Source organism: Bison bison, unplaced genomic scaffold (genome assembly GCF_000754665.1).
Source record: "Bison bison bison isolate TAMUID 2011002044 unplaced genomic scaffold, Bison_UMD1.0 scf7180017864370, whole genome shotgun sequence".
Lineage (NCBI taxonomy): Eukaryota > Metazoa > Chordata > Mammalia > Artiodactyla > Bovidae > Bison > Bison bison.
In genome coordinates this window covers 9,835,354-9,847,755 of record NW_011494942.1, presented here as the reverse complement: position 1 = coordinate 9,847,755, position 12,402 = coordinate 9,835,354, and the positions used below count along the sequence as shown (strand labels likewise).

General features: G+C 38.8%; 1 protein-coding gene across 1 annotated transcript in view; it reads left to right on the top strand.

The window, feature by feature from the left end:
* BCAT1 (branched chain amino-acid transaminase 1, cytosolic) overlaps positions 1-12,402 on the top strand; it is a 118,181-nt gene that overhangs the window by 99,363 nt on the left and 6,416 nt on the right. Inside the window, exons 9-10 of the mRNA XM_010855982.1 lie at positions 3,838-3,978; positions 6,330-6,404. Of these exons, the coding sequence (XP_010854284.1) occupies positions 3,838-3,978; positions 6,330-6,404 (216 nt within the window). The remainder of the gene's footprint in view (positions 1-3,837; positions 3,979-6,329; positions 6,405-12,402) is intronic.

Below are 12,402 nucleotides of genomic sequence, written 5' to 3'. Positions count from 1 at the left end.
TGCCACATGCTGGCTGGCACATTGGGCATGACATTTACAGACTGTTGGTATAATTTCAAACAGCTTGCCCTGTCCTAAATATGTTTGCAATTGGAAAGATGTATTTTCCAAGCTCAGTAATTTTTGTTTCATTAAAGAGAAAAATCAACCAAGTACAGAAGGTTTGATGACAAGTTGCAAGTGGAAATGCTTTCCCACACTAATGATTTGCTAGCATGAAAAATAGGTTATTATGGAGGAAGTTTTTTCTTGACTTCTTAGCTATAATTTATTTTTAAAACTGTGAGACATACACGCCAAGAGGCATGTGGGGGGTTACCAGTATTTGCCAGACAGGGGAAAATTGTCCAAAGATAAAGGAGGCTGAGGAGAGGAAAAACAATTCTGTTTATTTACAGGAGATTATTTTTTTTTCTTTTCCAGAACATAAAACTCAGCTTTAACTTGGCTGATTTTCTGGAGTTTACTTATTTATTTATTTACTTACCTTTGTACGACTTAATTGCAGTTGCAGACTGAGATAAATTGAAACTTACAAAAAGCCACATTTCTATTGCAGGCATATTTTTTTTTATCTTTCCAAATATACTTACAGCACGAAGCAGTCTTCTAATGGTTTGAATCTTGCCAAGGGCAGTGATTTCCATTTGTATCTGTTGTGGACTTGTACATTAAAAAAAATGCTCTCTTCTTACTTAAAGTACCCATTCTTTGCTGCCCTTAATTCATTTAGCCTCTTGACCAGCTTTTTTTTTTTTTTTGAGCTTTAACTATTAACAAAGAATGAGAATTAAACAGATTAAAGAATGAGTATGAAACAGATAGTTTAAACACAGCTTAAAAGCATCAGGGTTTTTTTTTCCCCCACTTCCTATCCTTGAGCAGATGTTCAAATAATTCAGTGGAAGTTGATGAGAGGGTGTACCAATAATTCTGTGATGAAACTCAACCTGAAACGGCATCAGAGAGAAAGAAGAGGATTACTGTTGTAAATTCAATTGAATCAGTGAAATTAGGGGAAAAAATACACAGTGTAATTTCTCAAATATGCTACCTATGTATGTTTTAAAATAATGAAATATTTCAGATATTTAAACTCAGCCCCTGTTTCTACTCCATAAAAGACACAGTAGAAAGAGGATTTGGAGTCAGTCAGATCAGACCTGAGTTCACATCCAGTTTCTGCCATTTCCTAGCTGTGAGGCTTCAGGGGTATCACTGAACATCCTTGAACCTTAATTTTCTCATCTGTAAAATAGGGTGATAATACCCACCTTAAGCTATCAATGCAAAGAAGGAAAACAACAGAATGGGAAAGACTAGAGATCTCTTCAGGAAAATTAGAGATACCAAGGGAACAATTTCATGCAAAGATGGGCTCAATAAAGGACAGAAATGGTAGGGACCTAAAAGAAGCAGAAGATATTAAGAAGAGTTGGCAAGAATACACAGAAGAACTGTACAAAAAAAGATCTTCATGACCTAATTACAATGGTGTGATCACTTACCTAGAGCCAGACATCCTGGAATGTGAAGTCAAGTGGGCCTTAGGAAACATCACTACGAACAAAGCTAGTGGAGGTGATGGAATTCCAGTTGAGCTATTTCAAATCCTGAAAGATGATGCTGTGAAAGTGCTGCACTCAATATGCCAGCAAATATGGAAAACTCAGCAGTGGCCACGGGACTGGAAAAGATCAGTTTTCATTCCTATCCCTACAAAAGGCAATGCCAAAGAATGCTCAAACTACCTCACAATTGCACTCATCTCACACGCTAGTAGAGTAATGCTCAAGATTCTCCAAGCCAAGCTTCAGCAATACATGAACCGTGAACTTTCAGATGTTCAAGCTGGTTTTGGAAAAGGCAGAGGAACCAGAGATCAAATTGCCAACATCCACTGGAACACTGAAAAAGCAAGAGAGTTCCAGAAAAACATCTATTTCTGCCTTATTGACTATGCCAAAGCCTTTGACTGTGTGGATCACAATAAACTGTGGAAAATTCTGAAAGAGATGGACATACCAGACCACCTGACCTGCCTCTTGAGAAACCTGTATGCAGGTCAGGAAGCAGGAGTTAGAACTGGACATGGAACAACAGACTGGTTCCAAATAGGAAAAGGAGTACATCAAGGCTGTATATTGTCACCGTGCTTATTTAACTTATATGCAGAGTACATCATGAGAAACGCGGGGCTGGAGGAAGCACAAGCTGGAATCAAGACTGCCGGGAGACATATCAATTACCTCAGATATGCAGATGACACCACCCTTATGGCAGAAAGGGAAAAAGAACTAAAGAAGCTCTTGATGAAAGTGAAAGAGGAGAGTGAAAAAGTTGGCTTAAAGCTCAACATTCAGAAAACTAAGATCATGGCATCTGGTCCCATCACTTCATGGCAGATGGATGGGGAAACAGTGGAAACAGTGTCAGATTTTATTTTTGGAGGGCTCCAAAATCACTGCAGATGGTGATTGCAGCCATGAAATTAAAAGACGCTTACTCCTTGGAAGGAAAATTATGACCAACCTAGACAGCATATTAAAAAGCAGAGACATTACTTTGTCGACTAAGGTCCATCTAGTCAAGGCTATGATGTTTGCAGTGTTCATGTATGGATGTGAGAGTTGGACTATAAAGAAAGCTGAACACAAAAGAATTGATGCTTTTGAACTGTGGTGTTGGAGAAGACTCTTGAGAGTCCCTTAAACTGCAAGGAGATCCAACCAGTCCATCCTAAAGGAGATCAGTCCTAGGTGTTCATTGGAAGGACTGATGTTGAAGCTGAAACTCCAATACTTTGGCCACCTGATGCGAAGAGCTGACTCATTGGAAAAGACCCCGATGCTGGAAAAGATTGAGGGCAGGAGGAGAAGGGGATGACAAAGGATGAGATGGTTGGATAGCATCATCGACTCGATGAACATGGGTTTGGGTGGACTCTCGGAGTTTGATGGACAGGGAGGCATGGCGTGCTGCGGTTCATGGGGTCGCAAAGAGTTGGATACGACTGAGCGACTGAACTGAACTGACCCATCTTAAAAATTAGAGAACGCGCTGTGTAACTGATGCTCAATAAATAGTGGCTATAATTATTAATATTAGATAATAATGTACTTTATCTTATGATAAAAACGGTTTGGAACACACATTAAGTAACATTCGAGTGCATCAGCTTGTGAAACTTTGGCCATGATAACAAACAAAAGGCAGAAAAGAAAGCAAGTATTAAAATATACTGTGTACTCTATCATGCTAATCTGATATTTTATATTCTGATCATCTCATTTAGAGATGCTGTGACCTTGGAGTAGGTTGCTTAGCATCTTGGTGTGTTTCCGAAAAGATGATGTCACTCTTTCCAGCTTTTCTTTCTAAACATGATTATGACATTGTTTCAGTTCAGTCAGAAGGTAAAGTAGAAAGGTCTGTACCTCAGGGCATTTTTTGCTTGTCTGTTCCTTAAATATATATGTGTATATATAATCTATTTTTTACTTTTATTATATTTTCTCAAATAAACTTCCCAAAAGGAAGATATTTTAAGAGCATTTTCAAACATCTTTGGCATCACATAAAAAAGAAATCTCGTGTAAAAAACGAAATGTCCTCTGAACTTTTATCATACAAAGGCGCAATCCAATATGAACATATAAAATATATACAAATATAGTGCATGGTCAGTCACTTAATACAGCTCTATTTTTTAATTGAAGGATAATTGCTTTACAGAATTTTGTTGTTTTATTCTGCAAAATGACATGGATCAGCCCTAGGTATACATATGTCCCCTCCCTCTTGAATTATATTTGTTTTTATTTCTGTTCCATACAGGGTGAATTTAAGGTATCAGAGAGATACCTCACCATGGATGACTTGACCACCGCTGTGGAGGAGAACCGGGTGAGGGAGATGTTTGGTTCAGGCACCGCCTGCGTTGTTTGCCCTGTTTCGACTATACTGTACAAGGATGAGGTAAGACATTGTCTCTTCACGTCCTGTCATTTTCAAACATTTGCCTATAATTTAACTCTTTGGATATATATATGGACAAAATGCTAGTTGACCTCAGGATGCAAAGCATTTTTCAAATAACTTGATATTCTGTTAATTGCGGCAGGTGTCTTTATGAACCTGTGTTAGCAAATGACTTATTCATCTTTCCAGTGGTTTCCTGAAAGCGCCAACAGTTTCATCCTTGGTTATCATGCCTGCCTTAAGTGTGCCAGTAGGCTTACACTTACCTAGCATCTCTCTAAGGAAGGTCTTCTTGTTGTTCAGTCGCTAAGTTGTGTCTGAACTGCGACCCCATGGGCTGTAGCCTGCCAGGCTCCTCTGTCCATGGAGTTCTCCAGGCAAGAATACTGGAGTGGGTTGCCATATCCTTCTCCAGGGGATCTTCCCAGACTAGGTATCAACCTGAGTCTCCTGCATTAGCAGGTTGATTCTTTACCACTGGGTCACCAGGGAAGCCATAAAGGAGGACTTGGAAGTAGTTATGTTTCAGTCTGTGGTTTCCAAAAGCACTTCCTAACTACTATAGGAGGAAGCAAATTGTTAAGGAAAACTCATTGGAATGATGATTGAGTTTTTTCATCTTCATCATCATCATTAATTAAACCACTTCATAAAAAATTTTCATTTGGCAAACATGATGCATTTACTTCAAGAAGCTTTTATTTGGAAGACATTTTCTCCTATTAAATTAATCTTGTTTATATATGCTGTACTTCCATTTCTTGTCAGTGTTTTTTTGTCCTTGTTGTTGTTTCTTGCTTTCTTCTTTATAACAACATAGCTCTGTCCTCATCTAACTTCATAATTCAGAGGCATAGGGGCATTATTTTTATAATATAATTGGCTTAAATTATTCATAATAGTAAATGCAAATTCTGTTGGTTTTTAAATTCAACATTATAATTATGTTTCCTCAACTGGGTGAACTGATTTTTTTTTTCTGCTGATTTAAATGGTGGTTGCTTCATTGCTTGGGATTTTCAAAAACTTGACATAATTGCATGAACAGATAGATGATTTCAAGGGAAAAAGATTATTCTATTGTATATGGATACTTGTACTGATTATAAAGCTACTGTTTCACATTTTACTGTGGTAATAACTAGATAATATATTATTGGTCTACAGTTAAATGAACTAAAGTTGTCATTAGGTCAGTTTTTTTTTTAAAGCACATGTTTCTTTTAATATTTATTTATTTATTTGGCTGTATCGGGTCTTCGCTGCATCATGCAGGATCTTTCCTGCAGCATACAGAGTCTCTCTAGTTGTGGCTCATGGGCTCAGTAGTTGTGGCTCACAGGCTTAGTTACTCCACAGCATGTGAGGTCTTGGTCCCCTGACCGGGGATCGAACACACTTTCCCTGCACTGCAAGGTGGATTCTTGGTCACTGGACCATTTTAAAGTCCATTGTTACTTCATCTCTAGAAGTAAGTTTATAAAGTTTGTGGCCTTGTTTTAGGGGAGCATTCAGAGCCAAAAGGCATATCTAATTATCCTATTATCCTAAAGTGTATAATAAGAAAAGTAGGAGTATAGACTGTCTACTAAAATCAAACTATCAAAAGCCTCAAGCCAGCAAGGCATGAATAGGCATGGCTTGAAATACAGATTAGGGTCATAAAATCTCTTTGTCCTGACTTTAACCATCTGTGCAACTTTGTGGAATTCGTGGCCCTTGGAAGCTTGGCTTAGAACAGACAGATGTAGCAACCCCTTTTGTGAAGACATAGACTCGTTTGCATTTATATTACTGAGGGACTTCCTTGGTGGTCTGGTGGTTAAGACTCCATGCTTCCACTGCAGGGGGCACAGGTTCAATCCCCGCATGCCGTACAACAAGGCCAGAAAACAACAACAACAACAACAACTTATGTCCCTGAAATGGCTTGCTTTAATTCATGGCAGAATACCTTTTGAGCTCTCATTCCCTGCCAAAAGGGTAGATGTGGAGGCTAATATTTCATCTTTGTAGATTCTCAGGATGCTGGAGGAAGTAGGGTTTAAGTTTAGCCACAGTTCTAGGTACCTCTGGCTTCTCGTTCATTCTTCAAATCAGCCTGGAGGTTGGCATATAAACCAGTTGTACCCTGAAATCAACTGGTGGGAGATGAACAACCTAGCATTGACTAGACTGCGTTTATTCAAATTAAGAATAAGAAAGAATCTTTGGCATAGAAGTTAGTATACGTAACAAGGTTATCATTGTGCCATTCCCTATTTCGGTAAAATCGCTTAGTTTCTTACTTGTTGTCACTGTGTACGTGAATATCCTCAAATTAGTTCATGTCTGGTTTTATTTTATAGACTATACACATTCCAACTATGGAGAATGGTCCTAAGCTTGCAAGCCGCATCTTAGAAAAACTGACTGATATTCAGGTAAGAGCATCGATTTTTAAGATGTTATTTATTTCATGCAAAGCCTAGAACCAAATCTTACCTCTGTGGAGAGAAGAGAGTAAGTGCTGCCATTTGAGATCAACAAACTAAATTTAAGGAAGATGTTGCTGCTAGTGTGGATGGGCATGAGCAAAGCAGAAAATGAGAAAAAAGATGCATATTTTTTTAAAAAAAGGAAGGAAGGAAAGAAGCGGGAAAAGATACAGATACATACATACACAGTCAGAGAGTCAGAGACTCAATTACTTAGCACTAAAAAATAAATATATTCAGTAAATTTTGATAACATTTAAAAATCTCATTGAAAAGTGTAACATACTTTTATAAAAGAAAAAAAGCTTTAAAGTAGAAGAAAGCACAGAAAAAATAATATTACCTGTGATTCCATCACAGATAAAAGCACCATTAATTTTTGATATCTTGATTTTTAATATTTTGTAAGCATTTATATATTTTTAGATAGATGTTTTTCTAACAATGGGATCACATATAATTTTGTTAACCTGCTTTTTTAATTAATAAATCGTTTGCTTTTTTATATCAGTAAATTTTGAAATTTCATGTATAAAGTTTAATTGAACTCTACTATGTTGATAAATAATAATTTTTAAAGAAATCTTCTTGTTGAACATTTATGTTGTTGTAAATTCTTTCATTGTTATGAACAGTGTATTTTTAGTTTTTTTCTTTAGGATAAATTCCTGAAATTGTAATTATTGGGTCAAAGAGCATGTACACCTGTTTTTTAGTACTGCTAACTTTGTTTTGTCAATTTTTTTCTGAGCAACAATCTACAGTAATATCAGGCAGTTAAGCATCTTTCTAGGTAGGCAGATAATATACTCAGTAAACCTGGCTCGCCTGTAAAAGATATTTTTCCAAAATTTGGTGAGCCTAGATACCATCATTGCCAGTTGGTGAAAAGGCAGCCGAGATTCATATTGAAATGTAAAATGAAGTTTAATTGATGGGTGACATCAAGTGGTGTGTGGTCTTAAAAACTAAGCAAATATTTAAAATGGGTAGGAAAAGCAGCAGGTCCCTACAGAGCAATTGAAGACTTTAGATAAAATATGTTATTTTTTGATGACCTAGCAACTTTTATGCAAAATTTATAACAATAAAAGAAAAATTGTGGGTTTTGAATCTACAAGTTGTGTTAATTCTACTCTTCAATAGAAGTTTTCTATAGGAAATTTCTGTAACCTTAAAGGAATATCTTAATATTAGAGGACTTAAAACTCAGAGTTGTTTTCTACTTTTGTACATAGAAACAATCAAAAGTAATTTGAAGAAATTTAATAAAACTTTTCTGCAGGGATGGTTCAGGTATTTCTCTTCTAGTGAGTCTTTTTTTTTTTTTTTAATTGATGTATGGTTGATTTATGAGCTTTCAGGTGTACAGCAAATTGATTATGCTTTTTATATATATATATATATATATATAACTGAACTGATATAAAGTTTAATTGAACTCCAACATGTTAATAAAGAATAATTTTTTCAGTTCAGTCACTCAGTCATATCCAACTCTTGCAACCCCATGGACTGCAGCACGCCAGGCCTCCCTGTCCATCACCAACTCCCAGAGTTTACCCAGACTCATGTCCATTGAGTCAGTGATGCCATCCAACCATCTCATCCTTTGTCACCCACTTCTCCTCCTGCCTTCAATGTTTCCCAGCATCAGGGTCTTTTCAAATGAGTCAGCTCTTCATATCAGGTGGCCAAAGTATTGGAGTTTCAGCTTCAACATCAGTCCTTCCAGTGAACACTCAGGACTGATCTCCTTTAGGATGGACTGGTTGGATCTCCTTGCAGTCCAGGGGACTCTCAAGAGTCTTCTCCAACACCACAGTTCAAAAGCATCAATTCTTTGGCGCTCAGCTTGCTTTATAGTCCAACTCTCACATCCGTACATGACTACTGGAATAACCATAGCCTTGACTAGATGGACCTTTGTTGGCAAAGTAATGTCTCTGCTTTTTACTATGCTGTCTAGGTTGGTCATAACTTTCCTTCCAAGGAGTGATCGTCTTTTAATTTCATGGCTGCAGTCACCATCTGCAGTGATTTTAGAGCCCCCCAAATAAAGTCAGCCACTGTTTCCACTGTTTCCCCATCTATTTGCCATGAAGTGATGGGTCTGGCAGCCATGATCTTAGTTTTCTGAAAGTTGAGCTTTAAGCCAACTTTTTCACTCTCCTCTTTCACTTTCATCAAGAGGCTCTTTAGTTCTTTTTCCCTTTCTGCCATAAGGGTGGTGTCATCTGCATATCTGAGGTAATTGATATGTCTCCCGGCAGTCTTGATTCCAGCTTGTGCTTCCTCCAGCCCCGCGTTTCTCATGATGTACTCTGCATATAAGTTAAATAAGCACGGTGACAATATGCAGCCTTGATGTACTCCTTTTCCTATTTGGAACCAGTCTGTTGTTCCATGTCCAGTTCTAACTCTTGCTTCCTGACCTTCATACAGGTTTCTCAAGAGGCAGGTCAGGTGGTCTGGTATGCCCATCTCTTTCAGAATTGTTCACAGTTTATTGTAATCCACACAGTCAAAGGCTTTGGCATAGTCAATAAGGCAGAAATAGATGTTTTTCTGGAACTCTCTTGCTGTTTCAATGTTCCAGTGGATGTTGGCAATTTGATCTCTGGTTCCTCTGCCTTTTCTAAAACCAGCTTGAACATCTGAAAGTTCACGGTTCACGTATTGCTGAAGCCTGGCTTTGAGAATTTTGAGCATTACTTTACTAGCGTGTGAGATGAGTGCAATTGTGAGGTAGTTTGAGCATTCTTTGGCATTGCCTTTCTTAGGGATTGGAATGAAAACTGACCTTTTCCAGTCCCGTGGCCACTGCTGAGTTTTCCAAATTTGCTGTCATATTGAGTGCAGACTTTCACAGCATCATCTTTTAGGATTTGAAATAGCTCAACTGGAATTCCATCATTTCCACTAGCTTTGTTCGTAGTGATGCTTCCTAAGGTCCCCTTGACTTCACATTCCAGGATGTCTGGCTCTAGGTGAGTGATCACACCATCGTGATTATCTGGGTCATGAAGATGACAGAGGGAAAACTAAATTCTATTAAATAGAATCAGAAGAAAAAGCTAAGTAGAGTTGTTCAGCCAGCATAATCATGAAACTTTGGAAGGCAAAGCAGAAATGAGTATCATCCGCTTTGAGATGGTGACTACATATATGCCCCAAAACCCTGCTACTGCTATTGCTAAGACACTTCAGTCGTGTCTGACTCTGTGTGACCCCATAGATGTCAGCCCACCGGGCTCTCCCGCCCCTGGGATTCTCCAGGCAAGAACACTGGAGTGGGTTGCCATTTCCTTCTCCAATGCATGAAAGTGAAAAGTGAAAGTGAAGTCGCTCAGTCATGTCCGACTCTTAGCAACCCCATGGACTGCAGCCTACCAGGCTCCTCCGTCCATGGGATTTTCCAGGCAAGAGTACTGGAGTGGGGTGCCATTACCTTAATCCTAAAGTATGAATGAAAGAAGTCCAGAGGTAACTTTGGGACAGATGGGAAACCATTGCAAAAGGTCTCAGAAAGACCATTTTTATTTATTTATTGGAGGATAATTGCTTTACGAAGTTGTGTTGGTTTCTGCCATACAACAATGCAAATCAGCCATAAGGGTGTGTGTGTGTGTATGTATCCCCTCACTCTTGTTCCTTCCTCCAACCCCAGCCCTCTAAGTCACCACAGAGCACTAGGCTGGACGCCCTGTTGTTGTTCAGTCACTAAGTTGTGTCCAACTCTTTGCAACCCCATGAGCTGCAGCACACCAGGCTTCCCTGTCCTTCATTATCTCCTGGCATTTACTCAGACTCATGTCCATTGAGTTGGTGATGCCATCCAACCATCTCATCCTGTGTCATCCCCTCCTCTTGCCCTCAGTCTTTCCCAGCATCAGGGTCTTTTCCAGTGAGTTGGCTCTTCTCATCAGGTGGCCAGATTATTGGAGCTTCAGCTTCCACATCAGTCAATCCTAAAGGAAACCCTGAATATTCACTGGAAGGCTCCCTGTGTTATACAACAACTTCCCACTAGCTGTCTGTCTAACACTTGGTAGTGTATATATGTGAAGTCTTTATGTTGGGGTATAGACAGTTATCAATGTTGTGATAATTTCAGGTAGATTGCAGAGAGACACAAGCATACTTGTATCCATTTTCCCCCAAATGCAGTCCCTTTCAGGCTGTCACATAAAATTGAGGAGAGTTCCCTGTGAGAAAGAGCATATTTAGAAGTAAGATTACAGAACACAGGAATGTAGGTGATAGGAGTGAATGGTTTTGATTCATTCATTCAACAGTTATATTGAGCACACACTGTATGCCAGAGACTGTTTCAGATGCCCGGGAATAGAGTAGTGAGAAAAGTGACCAGGAAATTGGAGAAGTCAGAGCAAACTGGTATAGAAGGACAGATTTATTCAATTTAAATTTGAGACCATATCAAAAGGTTTAAAAATAAAAGTTACATATGATGTAGAAAAGGAGGAGAAATAGAACATTTTTCTCTTACCTGTATGTATTCTCTTTATAACTTGGCTGAGAAGTTAGTAATTTCTCTTTTTACCGTAGGTAGTCAAGTATAATGGTAATAACACTAAAAAACTAATGATATGTTCAAGGGCTCTGTACTGAACAAAGAAACAAAGGGATGCAAGCATGCATGTGATCAGTCATGTCCAACTCTTTGCGACCCCATGGACTATAGCCTGACAGGCTCCTCTGTCCATGGAGTTTTCTAGGCAAGAATACTGTGGATTGCCATGCCCTCCTCCAGGGGATCTTCCTGACCCAAGGATCGAATCTTTGTCTCTTGCTTCTCCTGGCAGGCAGGTTCTTTACCACTTGAGCCACCTGGGAAATGCAGGGATACATGAGATTCTGAATTAAACCACAAACCAAGCACCATATCTCCTCCAAATTGTTAAGTAACCCAGGACCATCCCTTTGGAATCTAAGACCACCTCTTTTCTTCTTCAATTATTTTGTGCCTCTGGGCATGAAACCTACAGTTTCAAAATTATTCTCTTACAAGATGGCAAATTGATGCTGTCAGCCAAGCTACTAAATTGTCTGTTTCTCTCCAAGAAAAATAATTTAAGTAATTACTGAGGAAAAAGCATAGAATTGCACCATGTTTTACATTTGATCTCTTTGACGTTACATGGAAACATAATGTTTCCTCCCAAGTGCTCTGAAATTGAAAAGGAGTGCAATAGCAACCAAAGAATCCTCAAGGTTCTTGCCAGTTCTTTCTCTGGGGGGGTAGAATTCCTTCTTAACCACAGATCTGATTTTCATTTAACTTGTATATTTCTGTATATGAGCAAGAATCTCTGAGGCTGAGCGTTCATCCCAAATGCCTAATTAGACATAGTTCCCTTGGTCTTAATGCCGTACAAATTACCTCTTGGGGGAAAACTTTTCAAATGACAAGGTTTTAGAGTTTTCCCCTTTTTTCTTTTCCAATTTTTTAAATCAGTGAATGCAGACTGATTTTGTGACTTTTTTTTTTTAATATTTATTTGTTTGGCTGTGTTTGGTCTTAGCTGTGGCACATGGGATCTTCATTGTCATTCGGGATCCTTTCATTGCACATGGACTCTCTAGTTGTCGCTTGTGGGCTTAGTTGCTTCTTGTGTAGGATCTTAGTTCCCTGACCAAGGATTGAACCATTGTGTGGATTCTTAACCGCAGGACCAACAGGGAAGTCCCTTCTTCTTTTTATTTTTTTTTTAATACTGGCACATGACCGGCTCTCATTAAGTGGTAGAACTACAGCTGCTGTTTTTATTGTTGATGGCAGTCCACTCCAGTACTCTTGCCTGGAAAATCCCATGGACGGAGGAGCCTGGTAGGTTGCAGTCCATGGGGTTGCGAAGAGTCAGACACGACTGAGCGACTTCACTTTCACTTTTCACTTTCAAGCATTGGAGAAGGAAATGGC